The sequence below is a fragment of the Schistocerca serialis genome, chromosome 5 (assembly GCF_023864345.2).
Source record: "Schistocerca serialis cubense isolate TAMUIC-IGC-003099 chromosome 5, iqSchSeri2.2, whole genome shotgun sequence".
NCBI classification, from domain to species: domain Eukaryota; kingdom Metazoa; phylum Arthropoda; class Insecta; order Orthoptera; family Acrididae; genus Schistocerca; species Schistocerca serialis.
In genome coordinates this window covers 466,075,135-466,099,449 of record NC_064642.1, presented here as the reverse complement: position 1 = coordinate 466,099,449, position 24,315 = coordinate 466,075,135, and the positions used below count along the sequence as shown (strand labels likewise).

Sequence of the window (24,315 nt, the reverse complement as noted above, 5' to 3'; positions counted from 1 at the left end):
CAGCCAAGTGTGCACTGATTTAAAACTTTCTGGTAGTCTAAAACTGTGTGCTGGACTGGGATTCAAACGTGGGACCTTTGCCATTTGTGGCCAATTTCTCTAGCAATTGAGCTATCCAAGCACCAGTAAATTTTGCCTGCCCTCTTAGCTTTATTTCCTCTAGTGCATTATCTCCTCCTTTCCCCTGTTCACAGAAGTTGGTTGTGGGTAGGACATGGCTTCAATATATCCTTTCTTCCAGGAGTAGGTATGCAGGAAAGGTACTGTGAAGGCTAGTCGAGAGTCGCGCTTGGATAATTTAGTCATAGAACACTGCCACAAAAGTAAAGTTCCCACTTTTGATTCCCGGTCCTGCACACGGTCTTATCAAGGCAAGAAGTTTCATTTCGCCAAGATTCGCAACACTAAAATATTATCAAGATTTGACTCAATACTTTTCAGACAGTAGGGCTACTTCATTACAAATAACTGCTTCATTTGCGAAAAGTATGAGATTACTATTAATAAGGTCTGTATGTTTGTTAATCTACAACATGAACACCAAAGGTCTCAACACACTCCCCAGGGGCACACTTGAAATTATATCCACATCTATAGATGTTTCTTCATTCAAGATAACATGTTGCGTCCATTCTACGAAGAAATCCTCATCCAGTCATAAATCTCGCTTGTACCCCCTACAGTAGTACTTCTGATAATAATTGTAGCTGTTGTACTGATTTGAATGCTTTTTGGAAATCTGTGTTTATCAATATTCCATTTTTCAGTGTTTCCTTGTATTAGTTTATGTAGTCTGTGGTTCCGCCTCCTCTAAATTATTCTTTCATGTCTGCACTACATTCCATTTCGCTAAATTATCTACATTTAGAATGTTATTTGTTATGTACTGTTTGACTTTCATGTCTGTAGCATAGCTCAAAAAAACGTTAAGTGATATGTTGTCTCACTTGTGTATCTGTCTGGTTTAACATATTTGTGTCACACATATTTAGGCATATGCAATTATACAAGGTCATTTTATCTGGCAATATCTCTCCTAATGCTGTAATACAAAATACCAAATACGCCCTAAGGAGTTTTAATAACAGTACCTTTGTAATGTGGCTGCTGTGTTTGAAATTGAACTCCTAGTACAAGTAGAAACATCATGCCCTGACTTCATAGAACTATGCCACATTATCGACAAATTTATGGCACAAGTAATCAATTAATCAACACAGTCAGTGTGAAAAAAGAAGCTTAATCAAGCAGCACATACATTAATCTTGCAATGGGAAAATTTCAGGCCTAATATCAGTACCAATGAACAAGAAAATCATTAGTAAGAGACTGAAGATATCTAAAGTGCTGTAGTGAGCAACTTTTAGTTCCTCAGAGTGCAGCGAGAAGTAGACTGCATTCTGTAAACAGAACTGTCAAATATGAAACGCTGAATATCAGCTAACAATATAACTTAAAATTGGTTGAATGATGTTGCAGTTTGAAAGACTGGAATAAGCATGGTTTGTCACAAGATGCTAGACACTTCGAGACAATGCTCTATTCCAGATAGCTTGTAAGACACTGAGGAAATACACATTTTCAGCATCACGCACAGTGTCCCTCCAACCAGCATCCATGTCAAGACTTACCATGTTATCTAAAAATTATTGCATCATAGTGGGAGTACGTAATCCTTAGAATAGTGGATGTTATCTGTGATGTGAAATATTTGATGAATTTTACCATATGGAACAGTTAGCTGATGAAAAATTAGTGTCTAGTAACAAGTGATGACGAAATGGCAGCAGCCAAATAGGTATACCAGTTTGTACTTAAATATCGTGCAAATGGTCAGTAAAGTAGAAATGACAAATTGTATACGAATTAAAATTTATGTAATTGTTTCAAAATCAAGTGAACATAGCAACATTTCAGTCCTTGGAATCACAAATATATATGAACGAAAAGTCGGATTTACCAACATCACATGAACTAAATTCCATACACAACACAAAGAAAATTATGAATAAACTAAACTGAAGAAAAGGGTGACAGATCTGACTATAAGTATTCAGATTAAGTAGATAAATTTTGATTCTGCAGGCCGTCTCGTGTCTACTGATTTCACAAAGACACAAATCGTTTGCAACACGACACAGAGTGCATGTTCATTTCCACAATTCGTAGCAGGTTCAGTAACAGCAATTAGTATAAAATTTAACCTAGGAATACGAGAATCTCATGAATTACTTAACAGAATATCCTTGCACATAATCAGTCTCCTCAGATAACCGAAATAAATAGAGCTAACTCACAGAAAGTGCAAACCGATAGCAACCACATTTATTACCAACCATAATCGAGTACCAAGCTTCTGCCCAAATGTCACAGAGAGAATGCTTGAAAGATGATAACTGTGTTGTCAGCTCTTGTACAGAGTTAACTTTTCAAAGTTTCTGCAATGAGTAGTTCATAAAATAAAGTAATAATTTAACTAAAAATTGAAAATGGTTACCTGGCAACCAGAAGTGACTTAAATAAAAGTGACATACATTCAACACATCTTTGAAATAAACCAGCTGGGCAGAAGTAAATGAGTTAATGGAGAATTATTGTGCTTTCAGATTATTGTTATTCATAGTCATAAAGGTAGAGAATAAATATAGATAACAACAGATTCCAAAACTTGTAATCTTATAATAAAAAGTTAATGTACAATTTGTGAACCATTAGTATTACCCAACTTTGTTCTTTAGATCATAGTAAAAATTATAATCATGGTTAACACAACTTCAGAAAAGTGTGCTACATAGAATTCAAATGATTCTGTTGACTTTTGATGTTTCTGTTGTAGTAGTACTGTTTTCTATTTTGTGCTACTGTTACCTGTTTTTTGATGAGTTACACATAATAGTTGTGGTAATTGTTTCTAGGGTCAGATGAACTTTCTGACCGAAATTTCAACTTCATCGATAAAAATAATCTTAAAGGTGGGAAGCAAGTATAAAAAATACAGCATTTCTTAAGGAGAATGCAATATGTTATACCTTGGGTTTAAAGATGTAAAAATTCACGTAACTTTTAGTTTTGTGTCATTAGACACTAAATTTTTACGTTCTGCAGTAATGAATTCATAGACAATATCAGTTGTTACCTAAATCTACTGTAAGACATCATTATTTAAAGATGAAGATATAATCATTTTTCTGAGAGTTAATCCCTAGCTTATAGGTTAATATTTGTAAAAAAATGTATGAATTGTTTCCAAAACATTCATGTCTGTTTTAGTCTGGAATCATTACATATCTATTGCTCTTTGTATGCTCTGTTGAATGTATGTACTGAGAAAGAGGTAATATATTCAATAAAATAATTAATTTAATAATTTCAAATGTACTTTATTACATTCTTTCACTGTGATTTTGTAATAATATAAACGAGGAATTTATATATTTCAGCTAATTAAACCATTGGTAGTGGATGATTTGGTGACATGATAACCCTGCACCATCAGCATGCTATTGAACGTGCAATTATGTCTTCCACAAGTCGCACCTGGAATCCAATTTTCTTTTGATGGATCTCAATTATCACTGCTATTGGCATGCAAATCATTTCTTGCATTTCAGTTTAATATTTTCATGGTCCTGAGTCCAAACTTCTCCATTCTCCAATGATGATTTCTGCACCTGACTTTCACCAAAATATGAAATTTCAGGTTATAGTCTTTCAGTTGTCAGAACAGGAAGATCATTTTAATCATTAATCTAAAAAGTCAACAGCTCCTGCTGTGATCAACATGATGTTCATCACTTCATAGTAATTTCATTCTCTCATTTTATTGTCTGTGAGGGATACATTACACTCCATCTCAACCCTGTACCTTCTTAAGATGTCTTTCTGTATAACTGATTCAGTCCTGAGCAAATATTGTAATGGTCAGTGAGTGAAATTATGATTTACACATAATGTGTTATGCCTCAATGAATTTTAAAATATTGTGACCTCTGATAGCAATATTATGCACATCAGCTGTAGCCAATCATATCAATCAAAACCTTTGCTTTGATGGTGCATAACAGAATTACTTGATGCAAGGTAAAATGATATACATAATTTATGTGTTGCAGTTTGCCTTCTGCTCTTCTATTGTGAAATACGAGGAAACTAGATTTTGTAAGTTGGCTGACTGTCAATCGCCCCAGTAAGAAAAATAATTGTTCATCTATTCTGCTATCCCACAAAACTCTATTAGTGTTAAATGCCATGGTGAAAGCAATATTAAACTTTCTGATAGCAGAGTTATTCTGGTTTGAAGGATATCTTCATGGTGTACAACGTACCATATTCTAAAATGATTGAAAATTTTAACCATCACTCCATATGTCTAAAACTGATGACTTATTGTCAGTGACAATGACCATGGAAACCTGCATTCAAATTCATTGTTTAATTATCCAGAGAATTCTTTGCAAATGAACTTTTACATATTGAACAAGAAATAACTTTTGTTTGAGAATATCTTGTTATAGCTTAGTTGATGTTGCATATCTCAGCACAGCAACTTTGTGTTGTGTTGTATATCCATTGTGACATGGGGTGTTGCGATTCAGTTTGATTTTGGTATCTGTCCTTGTACATCAGTCTGCCAGGTTAATCGCTAGAAATGAGTTTCTGTTTGCAGCATGTGAAGTTTTCCAGCTACTGCTTTTTACTTAAAGAAATTTACACGGTGTAAGAACTTGTGATACACTGTGGTAATCCCAAAGTATACATTTAGCTAGTACTGCATAATCATTACCATAATAGAATACTATGGCAATCAGTTGTTAGCGACATTTCTCTTCACAGGACATCCACAACTGTTATTCATTATCAGTGATAAAACTGGCTACAGTTGTAAAAATTATTTATTTCTAAAAATGAAAGCACTATCCGATTTCAGGACACATGTCTCATCTTTAGGTGCATCTGCAAAATTCTTAAACAGTTTTGAAATCAAATTAGAAGTGTATATTTTATTGTATGGATATTCTTATTGTGATCAATAGTGCTCTAACTTAGCTGCTTCTGCTTAATTGCTGGTAGGCTATAAGTGCTTTATTGGTATCCTTCCATTTGTGTTATTGTTCCACAACTTTGTGTATGTGCAAATTAGTGGCAATTTGAGACTGTACTCTCTAACCATTGTGTATGAATTCTTTTATTCTTCAGTGACCCCGTTTGTTGGTTTTGCAATCTATACACGAGCAGATAATATTTAATTAATGCCTCGTTGGTATATGAGAGAAGTTAGCTTCACAGCAGCAGATTAGAGTTTGTGGTTTCTTAGACCTGTTCTGGGCTGGTACATTAATCTAAATTTTGCCCATGAGATGGCGTGAGCAGTCCGTTACTAATACACAGCCGCTTCCACTGGCATTTCAACTTTGGGTTGTGCTCCAGACTAGTCTGATGTGTGTCTATGAAGCATTGGTGAGTCTCAAATGTTACTCAGGGGTTGCATTGTTTTTCTCACATACCTGCAGGTACACATTCTATAGAAACCCTTTTTGGACGTTTCAGTGTTTGAAACTCAGCCCACCTGTCTTCATGTGGATGCATGTCAGGCCCCTAATTCTGGACCATTGTAATTTCGTAATGGGACATTTAGGATGACAGGCCGATAATTCTTCATAGTGTTGATATTGTACAGAAGCCAACCACAAATTTGTTTTAGGTTATTTTATTCAAAAAGTACCATTACCTGTTTCTCACTTTTCAAAATTCATCATCAGACGGCTTTTTCATGCTTACATCAAAAGAAATTATACATTCACTTCCTGTGAGGTTCCCTAGGATAAAAAATAATTCATAATTACTAATGTGTAACTACAATGGTTGCGCTAATATTTGTGTTGGAATGCAACTTGCTTGAATGTTCATCTGCCACATTGTTTTTGCAGTTTTATTGCAATGAAACAAATTCACAAGGATGTTTGTGTTTTCGCAGTCACAAACATTGGTCTGCATTGTAAACCGCTTTCGTTCGATTACAAAATAAATTTTCAATGTACACCACAGAAATTGACTTGCAACATACGGAAACAAATACACAGTTCACAAGATAAATCAAAACATGTGAAGCACACTGAAAATTCTCTTGTGATCGAACGAAAGTGTTTACAATGTAGTGTAGGTTTTGGAACTATGGAAATACAAAAATCCTTGAGAACGTATTTCATTGCAATAAGAATGCAAAATCAAATGTGCCAGATGTACATTTCATGTAAGTTACATTCCAACACAAATTTTAGGGCAATCATTTTGATTACACATTCGTAAATGTGAATTATTGTTTCTCCTAGGGCAACCAACTGGAAGCAAATGAATAATTTGTTTTGATGAAAGCACCAACAGTTTTTTCATATAACAGCCGCAGTCTCCAACCATGTCTTTATTTGACAAAATTACAATTCTCTCCATACCTTATTCTAGGTAACGGAGATTTCCGCTCTTCTAATTGGAAATCTTTGTCCTTTTATGTATGTCTTCCTCTGTGAGGGGTTTTCTGGCAGACCTAAGATTGATGAGGATATCCTGTTTCATGTCTTCTACCAGGGATGCACTACTTTAACATTCTTTAAACTATTTTAACTTAAGTTATACATTCTTTCTTGAGTCAAATTGTAGTGTCGGTATAGAGTTTTATCGAAGAGTTTCTGTTTGTTTTGTTTACCTATGATTATCTTAACCAGGTGCATAGGTATTATTATTCATTTTAAAAATTTTGTAGATGCACCTGGAGATGGGACATATGTCCTGAAAGTGGGTATGCTTTCCTTTTTAGAAATAAATACTTTTTACAACTATAGCGGAATTTATGATCGACAAATTGTTACTGAGACTGACATATATAATTCGGTTTACTTACTTGAGTGTAGATACACATAATTAAAATGTTAAGTACATTACTGAATGGAATTAAAAAAGCCAAATTAAAATTTAATCGTTAGATGACACCTATAGTTTACATATTGATACCAGGAAATATGTAAACACTCCCCTTATTGTTCGCATATAACAAGTTTTTAGCAACCTTATATCCACTTTTCATCTTTCCTATGAACACTGTTGTGCGATTTCACAAACTTAAAAAAAAAAGGTTTGGTATGCAACTAAGTTAATGAAATTTAATTTCACTGAGAATTGTCAGCCTAATTTACATATATATATTCGTCTATTAGTTGTTGTTGCAGTAATGAAAGTAATAATACTTTTCAATTGTTGCAATGTTATCGAAGTTTGAAAATAATGTCATAAGGTTTTGGTGCAAGATTAATGCCCTCAACATTAGAGTGCTTCAGTCCAGTACCATTAGCAGGAACAAGACCAAATTTTTGCAAGACTCCAGCAAACATCTGGAATAAACAAAACTTTGCCAATTGCTCCCCCAAACACCGACGTCGACCTGAAAGTCAAATTGAAGCTGTCAGATACCAGTTACAATTTATGTTACCATTACTTATTCAATTAGCAACAACTCACCAAGACCAAATTGTAAGAATGCATCATCCTCTCTAAGCTTTCCAGTTTCAGTAATGAAACGTTCTGGTCGATACACTTCAGGATCGCCCCAGTGGTCTTTATCCATATGCAATGACCAAATGTTTGTCAGGACAACTGTATTCTGCATATAAAAATGCATCAGTTACTTCATGCTAACATCTCTAAATTTAGAAAGCATAAGAAATAGTTCTATTCTGGTACACTTTAGAGATAGCACTATTATTTTTATTGATCTTATTTCTCAGGTTGTAAGTAGCAACATACACGAAATCGTTTGATCTTAGGAATTTCTATTTGCAATATGCATTACGATAATGGTAATAAAACACAGAGGATTTGCCATCACTCGTGTCATATTTTTGTAGATTTCCTGCTTTTGTGAAATTTACTTACTGTATTAAAAAGATTAATGTTTCAACTCCATGAAACCGTGGGATTCTTCTTTTTCGTGGCTTGCATGCCATTTCTTCACCATTTGGACATGTTAATTACTGGAATTTGCAGTGTTAATAGAAGAGGGTGGCTCAATGTCCATTCAGTCCCATAGCTTTCCCGCCTAGTACGTAATTTGTGCAACCAACCTTTGTGTCTATTGTTATCCCAAGTGTACAATAAATGCTTCTAAATGTTTGTGAATCGCATAGGTGACTACCAGTCCGGTTTTTTACTTACCAGGAAGGTACTTGGGCTCGAACAAATAGATCTGTATGAACGTTTGGTTACAGGACCATTATGTACCTCTGAATGTGCTAGTGGCTGTAGTTTTTCTGCAAAACTCTGCAGTCATGCTATAGATATCACTGTAGATGTAATTCTAGACGCCATACGCAATGCAGCAATCTTAACTATAAATGTAAATGGCGAATGTCAATAAAATGCTCCGAGCAATACGAATGACTGCAAAACGCACAGTGAAAAAATGCTAGTTGATCGCATGGAGTATTTGCACATTCTATAATACCAGTGTTGAACGCCACGTCAATGACACTTTTGAAGTTGTTCACTGGTTCACCAATATCGTAGCCAGCGTTCTGCCACGCGTAACGAAGCATTGGTCTGTACACTCCTGCAGATAACTGATTGTAAATGACAGAATGCATATTCATGATAAAGAATCTGTGGTGCAATTTCGGCTGCATTTTACTGGAACGTAGTTTAATGAAGTCTGTTATTCTTTTGGCGTATATTTTATATGTTGCTGCTGTTGTGGTCTTCAGTCCTGAGACTGGTTTGATGCAGCTCTCCACGCTACTCTATCCTGTGCAAGCTTCTTCATCTCCCAGTACCTACTGAAGCCTACATCCTCTGAATCTGCTTAGTGTATTCATCTCTTGGTCTCCCTCTACGATTTTTACCCTCCACGCTGCCCTCCAATACTAAATTGGTGATCCCTTGATGCCTCAGAACATGTCCCACCAATCGACCCCTTCTTCTAGTCCAGTTGTGCCACAAACTCCTCTTCTCCCCAATCCTATTCAATACCTCCTCATAAGTTATGTGATCTATCCATCTAATTTCAGCATTCTTCTGTAGCTCCACATTTCGAAAGCTTCTGTTCTCTTCTTGGCTGGTTCAAATGGCTCTGAGCACTATGGGACTTAACAGCTGTGGTCATCAGTCCCCTAGAACATAGAACTACTTAACCTAACTAACCTAAGGACATCACACACATCCATGCCCGAGGCAGGATTCGAACCTGCGACCGTAGCAGTCACACGGTTCCGGACTGCGCGCGTAGAACCGCGAGACCACCGCGGCCGGCTTTCTCTTCTTGTCTAAACTATTTATCGTCCATGTTTCACTTCCATACATGGCTACACTCCATTCAAATACTTTCAGAAACGACTTCCCGTCACTTAAATCTATACTCGATGTTAACAAATTTCTCTTCTTCAGAAATGCTTTCCTTGCCATTGCTAGTCTACATTTTATATCCTCTCTACTTCGACCATGATCAGTTATTTTGCTCCCCAAATAGCAAAACTCCTTTACTACTTTAAGTGTCTCATTTCCTAATCTAATTCCCTCAGCATCACCCGACTTAATTCGACTACATTCCATTATCCTCGTTTTGCTTTTGTTGATGTTCATCTTGTATCCTCCTTTCAAGACATTGCCCATTCCGTTCAACTGCTCTTCCAAGTACTTTGCTGTCTCTGACAGAATTACAATGTCATCAGTGAACCTCAAAGTTTTATGTTTTATATTTTATATTGCCTGAAGAAGTACACATCCAGAGGTTGTGCATATTTTGTAGTTTTAGGCGGAATGATTTTTAAATCTACATGTTTTCCGCCAGATGCTTCCAGTAGTACTCGTTCATCCTTATGTCCAGAGAAGGATTCACAAAGTACTAATGACTTTCTCTACAAATGTGGATTCTAAACTGACAGAAAAAACGTTTTCAGATGTTGTTTCGACATCTTCCCACTCACACTTGCATCGACGACGACATTTGGAGGGCACCGCGTTTCTATTTCCCTTGATACTTGGGGTCCAAACTTTCCACTGGTTTCTGGGAAACAAATACAGAGTTTGTCTGCCAATCGTCCGTCCATTGATATAGCAACATCGATCGTGTAACTACGTGTTGCACAGTTAACTGATTGCAATATCGCGACAGTTTTTCTCTCCCCTTTCATGGATAGTGTTCTGTCACAAGAAAGTTCATAGTTGAACTGACTCTGATCACAGTTCCATACAGAACTAATATCGATGTTTTCTCTCGTGATATGCTCATTGACGTGAGCATCAAATGTTTGAGCTCTTTCAATCAGCTCTTCTTCGTCATCCTTATCTTTTCGTGCTTGGAGCATAGTGATACGGCGTAATGTTATCCTAAACTCCTTTTTCAAATTAGTAATAAATCCTAATGAAACTGTAAAGTTTGTACACCCGAGATTTCTGGCTACGTCCAAAGCCCAATGTTGTAAATGCCAATAATGAACGGCGGAACCGCATTCTCGCGCTTCATCGAATTTCGCCATTACACGCTCCTTGATGGTCTTGAACAGCAGTGTACGATTTCCTTTGAAAACTGTATTTCCTTCTCTTTTCTTTGCCACGTAATCCTGTATGTTTTTAATATTGCTTTTAGACTTCAGTTTAGGGTATCTTTTCAGTAGCTTGTCGTATGTGTCGAAACCTCTTACGTAATAATCATCGTACATGTTCTCCAGTGTGTTGTCATCAAACGCCGTGATGATACTTGCAACTTTAACCTTCTTCGTGGGAGACGGTTGGTGTTCACTGTCACTGCTTCCATCGCCTCTTCCCGCACTTGCCGTAGCACTACCGTTTGCAATGAGTTGTTCGTCGTTATCATCCCTATCATCATCATTATGTGTTAGTGTTACAACAGTATCTGTTTCTAACTTATGCTCATATTTCTACACTATAAGAGATACCAGAAAACACGCGAATGATTCGTCTTCTACACGAATACCATCTTTAAGAAGAAGGGTCCTTCGTAACTTCGTCTCAACCAATCGCAATACATTAGCAGGATTGATTACCAATCGCCGAGCCAATACACAAATATAGTCACAAAACGCAACTTCAGAGGCACACTGCACCGTCCCTACTGGTCCCGACTGGCGTACCGGCAGGTCTGTGTGCAATGCGGCATGGCATACGCAAAGGCCTCTAACGGACGACTGCAGAGTTTTGCAGATGCTGGAGTATCACTAGTGCAATAAGAGACCTTTACATTATTTCTCACACGATTTTGGTGTATTTATGTTTGTTCGAGCCCAAGTACTTTCCTGGTTAGTTGGATGTGGGAAACCACCTAAAAGTCACATCCAAACTGGCTGGCACACTGGCCCTTGGCGTTAATCTGCATGCTGGCTTCGATCTGGGGCCGAATCCTGGGAGCGAATATCCAGACGTGGCGTCTAAGAAACCACAGTAATATAGTAAAAGTCATAAAAGTATTTGTAAATAATAACATCAATAAAATAAGACTGGACACTTTGCTGACGAACTAGTTGCTATGCAGCAGTGAACTATTGATAATGATTACCTTAACATGCATATGAGCTTGTTTCTGACGGACCATACTCTTTAAATATGCAATGCTAACCTGTTTCTTGAATAGAAACCTGTGGAACAATTCTGACATATGAGCTTGGAACTTCAATAGTGGCATTACACTTATTTACAACATATAAAAAACAGATACAAGTTTCAAAGTTTTAGTGTCCTTCGGATTAGTATCCAGTATTGTGTACAACCCCTTACCAGCGATGTGTTAGTCGTAAGATACCCTTAGTACAGCCGGTTGTGTTGATAGTGCGAGTGGAGCGGTCTATTACCCGAATAATATCTGTAACGGTTCTAAAGCGAATGCTTTCTTCAATCTGGTTATCAAGTTGAAGTCACAAGGGATTAAGTCCAGAGAATGCGGTGGATGGTACAGCTCTTCCCTGCTCAATCGACAATACAAATTAGTCACAACTTGTGCCTCATCATTGTCATGCAAAATGAAGTGTGGGTACAGCAGCAAGCGTCGACGCTTCTCTCTCTAAAGCTGTTATTTTTTGTGACACAGCCTAGGCCATGACTCCAGCTTGAACTCTAAGCTGAAGGAGAATTTCATGGTATTCGCTTGAGAATCGTCAGAGATTCTTCGAGTAATAGACAGCTCCACTCTCATTAGCAACACAACTGGTGCTGCTAAGGATTTCCTACAACTTCCACATTGGTGACGACGGATTATACATAACGACGGTGACTATTTTGAAGTTCAGTAAAACTTTCAAACATTTATTTTGCGTCTCCTCAATGAGTATAGTGAGTCAGTCAGAGGGAAAGGTACATACTTTGAGTGGTGTTAGAATAAGTCATTCTGAACAAAAAGTGTCCTCTGAACATATGTCCTGTTCTTAACAGTTTCAGGAGAAACTAATGAAAACAATGGGGAATAGAACAAATGCAGATGCCGGTTAATGAGACATTTTGATATAATGTTATGTTTAATTGTGTATATTTACGCACAAAAGATGTTAAAAATGTCCACTGTCAACTACAACACATTTTGCAAGTCTTGTAGGAAGCAACTGTCATACTGATATGAGCTCGTTCATGAAGTCCTTTATTTGAACACATGCACGTAAAATACGAACGAAGAGTTCAATGAGTAAAGAATGTCTCGGCCATTGCTTGCGCCGAAATATCTGCAATTGGAGATGCATCAGCCCAACTGGTGTACAAGTCAGTTGCTGTGAAGATACATCGGAAGACTACTGATGGAAGCAGTGGGCTCACTAAATCAATGTGTGTGTGTGGAAAAAAAAGTTCGGATTCAGAAAAATGACCTATGAAAAGTAAAAACAACGCTATGTGGCCTTTTGTCGCTTTGGTTGTTTTTACATGTGAACATGACATGCGACCAACACCCACGATTTTCAAACTGCTGTATCTTGGACGTAGTTAAGAAAAGCGCATACGTTCATTTAAAGTTTTTTGTTCGGAATCACTAGCACTATCACCCTCAAAGCATATGCCTTTCCTCCTGACTCACGCCGTATAAAGTGAAGTCGCCTGCTCGCTTCCTTCTAAACGGTTCAAATGGCTCTGAGCACTATGGGACTCAACTGCTGAGGTCATTAGTCCCCTAGAACTTAGAACTAGTTAAACCTAACTAACCTAAGGACATCACAAACATCCATGCCCGAGGCAGGATTCGAACCTGCGACCGTAGCGGTCTTGCGGTTCCAGACTGCAGCGCCTTTAACCGCTTCCTTCTATATATGAAGGCTAATCATAGGAAGTGGCGTACGGCTTTTGATCTAGGTTTGACTACTCGATAAACCGATTCATCAAGAAGGTATCTGTATACAATTTATAAATATTTCGTAGAAATTGACTGAATTATGCGAATTAAAGTATCTCGCCATTGCGGAAACGATGACGACGCCAAATCCACCTAGCGATCAGCCGTCACAACTCGAGGGAAAAGCAGTGACTCGAGAAAGCAGCAAGCGCAAACAAATATGTATATGTCGTTGTGTCCTAGCACCAGATTCTGCAGCTAGTTGCCGAAAAGTTGTGGGATCGAATCCCAGTATGAGCACTTTTTACTTTGCGCTTAAACCTGTCATTCACCCGTCAAGGAAGTGGGGATACAGCACAATTAGACTGTGGTTCGGATTCCACAGTGCATAGTAGCTCCCCTTTCCTTGGTTGGTTTATATAAACGAAATTTTGGAGCATCGCAGCCGAGACTCAACTTTCAGCTACCGGTATCTGCTTTCCTTCAATCAAGCATGTGATTACGATTCTTCGGATGGAGGGGCGAAAAAGTCTGCCGTAAAGCGTCTGCGACACAAAATTGCTGCAATGAGTTTCAACAATGAATCTGTCCATACTAAGCTTTACAACAGGAGTGCCATCAGGCACTACACATCTACATCAAGTGCGTTTTTCTGTTTTCTTTTTAATTTTATTTGAGTTTTGGTATTCGGACATGATCCACTCAGCCAACACATTATATCCTACAAATCTTCTCTGCCACAAATGAATTTAAATCTCTTGCTCTTATCTCAAAGGTAGCCAGAACCACCTAGGGAATTGCAAGGTAGTGATCACGTGCTCAGTGTATTAGTAGATACATTGCAGTTTGTAAGGCTCGAGCTACTCCAGCTATAGATGCAGGCATCTCTCTGTAACAAATGTTTATACCATGATAACCATACAGCCTTTAGTTTTCTCGACTAGTTTGGAGGTTGGAGTATTTTGTCAGGAATATACACTACTGGCCATTAAAATTGCTACACCACGAAGATGACGTGCTACAGACGCGAAATTTAACCAACAAGAAGAAGATGCTGTGATATGCAAATGATTAGCTTTTCAGAGCATTCACACAAGGTTGGCGCCGGTGGCGACACCTACAACGTGCTGACATAAGGAAAGTTTCCAACCGATTTCTCATACACAAACAGCAGTTGACCGGCGTCGCCTGGTGCAACGTTGTTGTGATGCCTCGTGTAAGGAGGAGAAATGCGTACCATCACGTTTCCGACTTTGATAAAGGTCAGATTGTAGCCTATCGCGATTGCAGTTTATGGTATCGCGACACTGGTGCTCGCGTTGGTCGAGATCCAATGACTGTTAGCAGAATATGGAATCGGTGGGTTCAAGAGGGTAATACGGAACGTATGTTTAGCAACATTGCGGTGAACGCACATTGGAAGCGTGTATTCGTCCTCGCCATACTGGCGTATCACCTGGCGTGATGGTATGGGGTGCCATTGGTTACACGTCTCGGTCACCTCTTGTTCGCATTGACGGCACTTTGAACGGTGGACGTTACATTTAACATGTGTTACAACCCGTAGCTCTACCCTTCATTCCATCCCTGCAAAATCCTACATTTCAGCAGGTTAATGCACGACCGCTGATTGCAGGTCCTGTACGGGCCTTTCTGGATACAAAAAATATTCGACTGCTGCCCTGGCCGGCATATTCTCCAGATCTCTCACCAATTGAAAACGTCTGGTCAATGGTGGCTGAGCAACTGGCTCTTGATGAACTGTGGTATCGTGTTGAAGCTGCATGGGCAGCTGTACCTGTACACGCCATCCAAGCTCTGTTTGACTCAATACCCAGGCGTATCAAGGCCGTTATTACGGCCAGAGGTGGTTGTTCTGGGTACTGATCTCTCAGGATCTACGCACCCAAATTGCGTGACAATGTAATCACATGTCAGTTCTAGTATAATATGTTTGTCCACTGAATACCCGTTTATCATCTGCATTTCTTCTCGATGTAGCAATTTTAATGGCCAGTAGCGTACATTAATATCTTTGTGTACAGCTGCTCTCTGTTTTAAAGGACCCCCACCTCCATACTCGTCGAGAAAACTGCAGACTGCATGGGTATCGTGGTATAAACGTACTGTACATTACAGGTAGATGCCTTCATCTGTGTCTCAAGCCTTATGAACCGCAGTGTATCTTTAACTACACTGATCGCATGACCATTGACTTCAAATTCTCTAGTTCGATCTGCCTACCTGTGAGTTACATTGGATGCCTTGCTTCTGTGCCTGATTTATACCTGTGTTAATGCTACAATGGTTATAATGTGGAATCTTGTCATGTATTGTCATGACAGGATGAGGTGTTCCCTATTACCAGAATGCCGCTGTTCCACTTCAGACAATCTAGGTTCGAAATTCTAATCTGAATAGGTAGATAACTGTGGTGTCCCCGCCAGACACCACACTTGCTAGGTAGTAGCCTTTAAATCGGCCGCGGTCCATTAGTATACGTCGGACCCGCGTGTCGCCACTGTCAGTAATTGCAGACCGAGCGCCACCACACGGCAGGTCTAGAGAGACGTACTAGCACTCGCCCCAGTTGTACAGCCGACTTTGCAAGGAACGGTTCACTGACAACTACGCTCTCATTTGCCGAGACGATAGTTAGCATAGCCTTCAGCTACATTTGCTACGACCTAGCAAGGCGCCGTATTCAATTGATATTGAGATTCTATTAATGTATCATCAAGAGCGATGTTCTACAAATGTGGATTAAAGTTAAGTATTCCAGAAGCTACGTACTTTTCTTTATAGCATTCATTACGTATCCTGTTTCAGACCTCACGCCAGCCTGCGTGAGTTTAAGCGCGTGCCTTTCGGCTTCCTCTCATTGTGTCTAGGCTGTCTTGTCTAGACACAACAATAACCTGCTGTGTATAGCCCCAGTACAAACTGATTTTCGCTGATGTCAGCTTAACACTTTCCTGAGAGGGATCTACCTATTGCAGCAGCTGTGTGTAGATGACTTTCAGAGGCATGTATTCTGTATAAGTGTCATTATATATATTATTTAGTGGCTAGCGAGCATCTATCTGCACCTTATGGTTTTAATGTTAAACGAAGTTATCGTGTTATGCTACTCGTTTTAGTGTGTGTTAGCGGTGTATTTGTGGTAAAACATCGAACAGTGCTACAACATTGCACTGTGCTATTTGTTACTCATTTCATGTCTTTCCTCATGTATCTTAGAATGGAGATATGGAGTATTTGGAGAAAAAAAAAGGCCAGAAATGTTATGAATAGCGATGGAAGGAGTGTGTGCTTATAGAAAATAGATCATATCATGTCTATGTTACACATCATTTTAATACAAGCTGCGTGTGTTGTGTAACATTTAAAGCACTGGACGTTGGTCATATAACGGTGCATTTACGGACAATATACTGTGTCAGGAATTAGGCATTAGGCATTAAGCATCAGGCATTATGTTTTAGGTATCAGGGGTTAGGTGTCAAATGTTAGGCGTTAGCTGTTAAGTGTGTTGTGCTTAGCGCGAGTGCGAAGGCTGAATGTGACCATATGAAACTGCATGTGGTCGGCTGTGGTGTAGTTGCTTCTGCAAAGTATCATCACATAGTCCACCAATAAATAAATTGCCCTCTTTTAAACAAAACTGTATTTTTCATTTAAAGAGTAGAAGACTTCAACAGAAGCGCTGGGGGCCCTCTGGCGTTCAAGTCTGCAGTAAACGCTATGCAGCTGCAGCTGCTAACCATGAGTCCTGCCTGCTCTTCGGTTGCAGCGGAAAGTGCAACCACGCACAATGCCAAGTCTACAGTTAAAGGTTCTCAGCCTTGGCTGATACCAAGAGGAGCCTTGCAGCACTGGCACTGTGCACTGTCAATCCGGATCACAACAGTTGCAGAACAATGGATAACAGAGTCATGGTCATGGGAGTGAGTGTAGCTTCTCGTCACACCATGTGTGTTATTTCCACAGATATACACCATACGTTTCTGCGTGATAACATTGTTCTGTTCTTCGTGACAGCTATTGGCCACACCTGAATAAGTGATATCCACAGAAATTCACGCGTCAGTATGCATTCTGAGAAAAAGATGATATCCTTGCTGCACAGTCCCCTTGCATGCGCCCTATAAATAGTGGGGCATCCGAAAGAGAGATTATTATAAAAGTGTATAGCCACATGCTGACAAGAATTCGTCGGTGCTAGGACTGGCTCTCTGAAACTCCCTGCAAAGCATTGGACGTTACTGGTAGATGTGTGATTCCCTGTTATAAAGGCTGTTATTGTGGATATGTTAGACAAATGGTTTTCCTCCCCTCAAAGAGACTATGAGGTACTAATGTATTTGGAAACACACATTAACAAACAATCTTTATGTCACCACTGGTATATGCTACTATTGAGTTGTAAGGTGGTAGGTTCTTTACAGTCTTCTTAGAGGATGAGCATTAACAAAACCGACAAACTTCAGGGACAGACTCCGAACGGAAAAGTGAAGAAAAAATGTCCTGTGAACATTTGTCCAGAAATGCGCCATTGCCATGATAGGGGAGCTGACAAATGAAATTTCCTGTGATCATTTGCTGTGTGGTCCTTATGGGTTGCAGGCTGTATAACAGATGCAGCGTACTGTAAGCAGCGCAAGTGGTCTGGTATTTATATTGGGAATAAGCTGAGATGGTGTTTGTATATGGCCAAGCAGATGGAATTGGTCGAGAGGCAGCACGGCTATACCAAAACAAGTATCCTCACAGACATAAACCACATCACACAACATCTGAAGCCATTTTTGCGAGTTTGTGTGAAAATGAGTCCTTTCAGCAGACGATGCTAGGTGGCAGACTGTGCATACACCAGATCTGGAGGATTGGGTTCTGCAGGATATTGAAATAAACCTTAGTATAAGTACAAGGCAAGTGGCCTGCCCACACATTCATCTCTCTGAAAGGACCAATGATCACACGAACGCCCAAAAAAGGCTTTAAATGTTGTCTGATGTGGTTGGTTTCTGTGAGGGTATTAGTTCTGGCATAGCCGTGCTGCCTATCGACTGTATATTAAAAAATGGAGAAATATTGCTCCTCACAATACTGTCAGTGGGGGAGTCTGACTGTCGCGATTTGGCACTCTTTCATACACAAATCGCAGAGTTTGCCATTAAATTATTCTGTTACATTACTATTCATCCCCACTTTTTGTGGAATATGTTATCAACGGATTCAATTACTATCCTGTCTCAGGACACTGCATTATGAATCTATATTAGCAGAACCAGCCTGATTTGGTGGGCCTATAAAGCTTCCTAGGTGGAGAGTGATGTGCACTTGGGCACTTGGAGGTGATATCTTTCATATACAGCGACACATAGGGATATGTTATATGATGACACAATTGGAGTTGAGTGTTTAATTTGAATGACCTCCAGTTTTATAGTAAAACCTATATTATACATTTATATGTCAAATCATAAGAGCAGGAATGAACAAAGTTTTTGTTAACCTACTTATAGAGTTTATAAAGCATCCAGACATGCAGCTACAGAAAACTTTTACACCTCCCTTGGCTAAAGAACGTGGTAATACTAGGCTGGAGACCACTACAGAATGGATCATGTGTTTGATCCCTTTGTAAGACTGTTATTGGAGACCCTAACATGTACGACATGGTTGAGGACTTGATGTTGTGTGTGTACTGCAGCTGAGGCGGCGTCAAGGTTTGGTAGAATTTCTGATATAATTTCTGTTTATGACCCACTAAATTTTAGAACCCAAATAATTCTGAATCTACATTTACATATCTGTACGTTACAGCGAATAACCTCTCTTCGATATGGGTTTCGGAATTCATTTATAGCAGTGGTTGGTGATCATGAAATGTCTTGCAATAGGCCTTAGGCATATTTGATGCCTCATTGTGTTTGCAAGATGAGCAGTCTTACTTGTAATACAATGTTAGTTTTGCTTGAATTTCCCTAGAAGTCTTGCATGTATTGCGATGAGCATGCACGTTAATGAGTTATATTGACGCATTAGATGTAGCAGTATTTAAGTTTTGGAGCTTATTTGGGCTTGAAAAGTGTGAAACATCTCATAATAAATGATAAGTATTTTACTTTATCTCAGAGGTATTAACTCTGAGATTATCTCTGGAAATGTCGCATCTCTTACTGTTACCACTTTTGGTCGAGTGTTTATAAACTGTTCCTTTTGTTCTGTAGTGTAACGGCTATATTGTAATAAAGCAATTTATTTCTTCCTTCTCTTGGTAGACAATTGTATTGTATTTAGATACTCCTACAACGTAAATAGTACATTTTTCCAGCACATTTTATAATATTGTGCCATCATAGACGTCGAGATACTCGATGCAAACATCACACATTTTGTGTTGCTGAAACATTTTGCAGAATTTTTGGAATATTGTGACTTCATACTTGCAGAAAATAATACAGCCTACAAAGCTTTCAGAGACCCTTGCCACCATGGATCTGACTGTAAATTGCTGTTATTATACGTAGTTTTCAGTAAACTTTGTTTCATCTAGAATAATAGCAATAACTGGCAATCAATATCATCAATTATATTTTTTTAGTGAATAACGTGATGCATTATCTTTGTCCCTCCTAAACTGGTGCTTGCGAACAATTTAAATACGGAAATATTTAATCTGGGGGTTTAACATGATTTACATCAAAAATAGATCTAATTAGTTGCACTCAGGCTGTGAGGTTTTTTACATGTTTGCTTGCTTAGCATAGTGTTTAGCTAAAACACATTTTCCTGCAGTTGTAAGTTTGGTCAGGTTACTTTTATGACACAGAATCCTTAGGCTTGCCTTATAAAATGTCAGTTGTTAAGTATGGATATCTAGCATTGGAGTACACAATTTTCGGCACTAAATGGTCAAATATGTGCGTATATGGAATTAACTTGCACTTTCTTTCACATTGACATATTTTCGCAATATTGTGTACATTAATTGTGTTTCATGTACTGGACCTCAGTTGGGCTCTGGATAATTTGTGTGAACATCGCACTTTGTTCGCTCCCTATGTAATTTGCAGACATTTTAGAATATTTCAACATCTTAGATATTGAAAATAATTAATTTTCGACTCTGTTGCGTTTTAACAGTTGAAACTTCTGTTGGTGATAGTGAGAACTACCCATTGTACAAAACAACGAACTATCCACATTTATACAGTTCTGCCACCTACTGGTGGCAGTATTAACCTCAAAGAAATTATGCTTCAAAGATTGAACTGTGCTATATTGTCGCAGTGTAGCCACCTGCTGGTGACAAGAGAAACTGGAATGTGATACAGGACTTGATTTTTTTTGCATTTCCATTATTTATGGGATAGAATTAAAGATGAAACTCATTTTAGCAAACCTGAATTCCTAATTTATTACTTGTATTTTATAAGCAAATGTTGTTTTTTAATTATTTATAGAGAAGTATGCTATCTAATCATTCCAATTTTCCATGGCGATTAATATACAGCTTCTCATGAATTTTACTAATGTGACTCATGAGCCAGGAATTTTGGTTGACAAAATTTTTCTGTACTTTAGGAAATTCAGATTCCTTATCATATCTGGCTGTCACATAGGTACAGGGTACGAGGCAGAGGGGAGGGGGCAGGCTGTGGAGGTCTCCCCCTTCCCTCCCACTACATGCCATTCACACATAGCCAGATGTGCTTCTACTGAAGTCTTGATTCCTGGTATGGCCTTGGAGATAAGGTACTGTTGATGCTGATACGACACAATTACCAGTCCCCTACCCCCTCCCCTTCTCCACCCCCTCCCCTTCTTCACCCCCTCCCCTTCTCCACCCCCTCCCCTTCTTGGCCTTGGTGTGTAGTTACCTTCCAGATAAGGAAGTACTGGTGCTGCTGTAAGCGGAATATTACTTACATAATTGCCTCAGCTGTCTGATTGATGCTGACTAAGCGATTTTTTGCCAGAATGGCCAGTGCCCTACATATCCCCCTCCCCCCTCTCCATGATTCACATTACCTGAAATTGATCGAGTGAATCCGAAATGCTGCATAAAGTGGTTATTTTGTACACAGATCTTCATCTGAATACTCTTACCTGAGAGTGGCCAGTGAAACAATTAGTCAAGAGTCAGTTCACTATTTGGGACAAAGCTTCAAAACGCTTTCAGTATACACTCGTGAATGTAATAGATATTCTCAGAAAACACAAAATGTCGTCTATGTACGATAATACACATCTTTGGGTGTTCCATTGTAACTCTGGAATGCCTGAAACGATTTGAAACAGTCTTGGTACATGTGTGAATTATTATACGGGAAGAAGTACTAATGGACTTGCAACACATAGCGAAATAGTATACACTGCCACAGTCAAAACAACGAAACGATAGGATCAAAGCAAAGTACCTACACAAAGTACGCGACGTGAATGTGGATGTATACAAAAATGTAAACGAGAAAATATTGCATGTAATCCCAGTGTAGTGTGCTAGAAATTAAACAAACGCTTGTGGATAGAAGATCACGTGAAAATAATGCGGGAGACAAAATTGACCGCTGATGATGCTTTATATAAAGTTCAGAATGTCTTGTACAAATAAGACTTTATAGACAAGACAGTGCAGCTCTCACATTAGTTGCAATGAATTTGTAAGAGATTTTGCTTTTTAATTTGTATACTGCGTATAACTTTAATTTATAGGCCTTAAATAGAATAAATTTATTTACACACTGTGAGCATATTTAATTCAGTTTGCTAAGCTGTGCTGCAACATGTCGTGAAAATAAACTTAAAAATGCGATCCTGCAAGAAGCCGATCTCTGTTAATTATTACTTTCTGCAAGCAGAGGAACACAACGTAAAACCAAGGAGATTGTCACTATGAAAAAAAGGTTTTTATCATGTGTTGTTTGGGTGTGGTAATGCTGCCTCCTTGTCCTTGCGAGAATGCTTTTGTAATTCTTTTAAAAAGGTTTGCTAGACAAACGAAAAAGGCCTTCAATGACTTTTGGGTGTTCTTCTAGCCGTAATTGCAGAAAGGGATCTCCTGCAAATGGCTGAAATATCACGTAGTGCGATGATTCGTGTAATCCTCCTTGGCACAATACCTAGGAACAACGGGTCAGGCTTTTATTTTGCATGGAACGGATACATACAAGAAAAATCAAATAAGCCAAATCAGTTACTTAGTATCCTCACACTCGGATGCAAAGTATCAAGATATTTAATGCAGGTCAAAAACCACTTTGTCCATCATAGGCTGCACAATTTATTATGCACGCTGAACTATGTCATCAACATTCGTTTAGTGTATAACCCAGTTTCGTTTCTTGACCATTTTGAAGTGTAGCTGCAACAATCAACAACAATAAACGTCAGTGTTTTATATTACACCCGCATTTGAAATCGCAGCAGACTGAGACTGGCTAATGTGCAAAACAAATACTGCAATAAAAGTTCATTTTGTTCTGAGAAACTAAATACCCAGCGATGGATCGACAACATGGTTCCAACCTTCAAATCAGTTACACTGATCAGCCAAAACATTATAACCATCTACCTGATAGCCAGTATGTTCATCTTTGGCACAGATAACAGCAACGACGCGTCGTGGCTTGGAAACACTGAGGCCTTGGTAAGTCGCTGGAGGGAGTTGGTACCACATCTGCACACACACACAAGTCACCTAATTCCCGTTAATTCCAGGGAGGGAGGGGGGGGCGATGAACTCTAACGCCATGTTCAATCACATCCCAGATGTGTTTGATCGGGTTCAAATCTGTTGAGCAAGGGGGGATGGGGTCAACACATAAATTGGAACTCGCCCCCGTGTTTCTCGAAAATCCCAATCATACTCTTGGCCTTGTGACATGGCGCATTGTCTTGTTGAGAAATGCAACTATTGTCAGGTAACATGATTGTTATAAAGGGGTGTACGTAGTCTGCAACAAGTGTACGTTACTCATTGGCCCTATTGGCGCCTTGCACGAGCTCCACTGGACCCATGTGTACCTATGTGAATATTCCCCAGAACATAATGGAGCCGCCGCCAGCTTGTCTCTGTCCTGCAGGACAGGTGTCAAGGAGCTGTTCCCATGGGAGTCGACGAATTAGTGCCCTCCCATTGGCATGATGAAGAAGGTATCAAGATTTGTCAGATAATGGAAAGCTCTGCCTCTGAGTCAACATCCAGTGCCAATGGTCACGAAGTGGCCGACCGGTTCTAGGAGCTACAGTCTGGAGCCGCGCGAACGCTACGGTCGCAGGTTCGAATCCTGCCTTGGGCATGGATGTGTGTGATGTCCTTAGGTTAGTTAGGTTTAATAGTTCTAAGTTCTAGGGGACTGATGACCTCAGAAATTAAGTCCCATAGTGCTCAGAGCCACTTGAACCATTTGAACCAATGGTCACGTTCCCATTTCAATCAAAGTGCCTATGTCGTGGTGCTAACGTCAGCACCTGCATGGGAGGCTGCGGAGGCTCATCGTTTGGAGTGTTCGGTGCACTATGTGTTCAGACACACTTGTACTCTGCCCAGCATTAAAGTCTGATTTTAGTTCCGACACAGTTCGCCGCCTGTCCTATTTCACCAGTCTGCACACCCTACGACATCCGACATCTTTGACGTGGGGTGGTTGTCCAGCCACGCGACGTCTGGTCTTGGTTACATCTAGATTTAGCCACGTGTTGAAGACACTCATCACAGCACTCCTCGAACACCCGACAAGTCGAGCAGTTCCCGAAATGCTCGTGCCGAGCCTGCGGACCATGATAAGCTGTCCTCAGTCAAATTCAGTATAATCATATGCCTTCCCCATTATACACGTGGCAGCATGCTCACTGATACTACATGTACAGTGTGTGTGTCTGACTAGCAGTCATCCCTCACCACGTGACGATGCTATCGCCGGGTTTGTATCGATAGTAGGTCGGTAGTCATAGTGTTATGGCTGACCAGTGTATATTATAAGAGAAATCGAATGGTA

General features: G+C 39.3%; 1 protein-coding gene across 1 annotated transcript in view; it reads right to left on the bottom strand.

Moving 5' to 3' along the window:
- Positions 1-7,251: 7,251 nt before the first annotated feature.
- The window catches only part of LOC126481999 (methyl farnesoate epoxidase-like), a 90,885-nt gene continuing 73,821 nt past the window's right edge, over positions 7,252-24,315 (bottom strand). Inside the window, exons 8-9 of the mRNA XM_050105965.1 lie at positions 7,510-7,651; positions 7,252-7,432 (exon numbers count right to left, since the gene is read on the bottom strand). Coding sequence (XP_049961922.1) covers positions 7,257-7,432; positions 7,510-7,651 — 318 coding nt within the window. The 3' untranslated portion in view covers positions 7,252-7,256. The remainder of the gene's footprint in view (positions 7,433-7,509; positions 7,652-24,315) is intronic.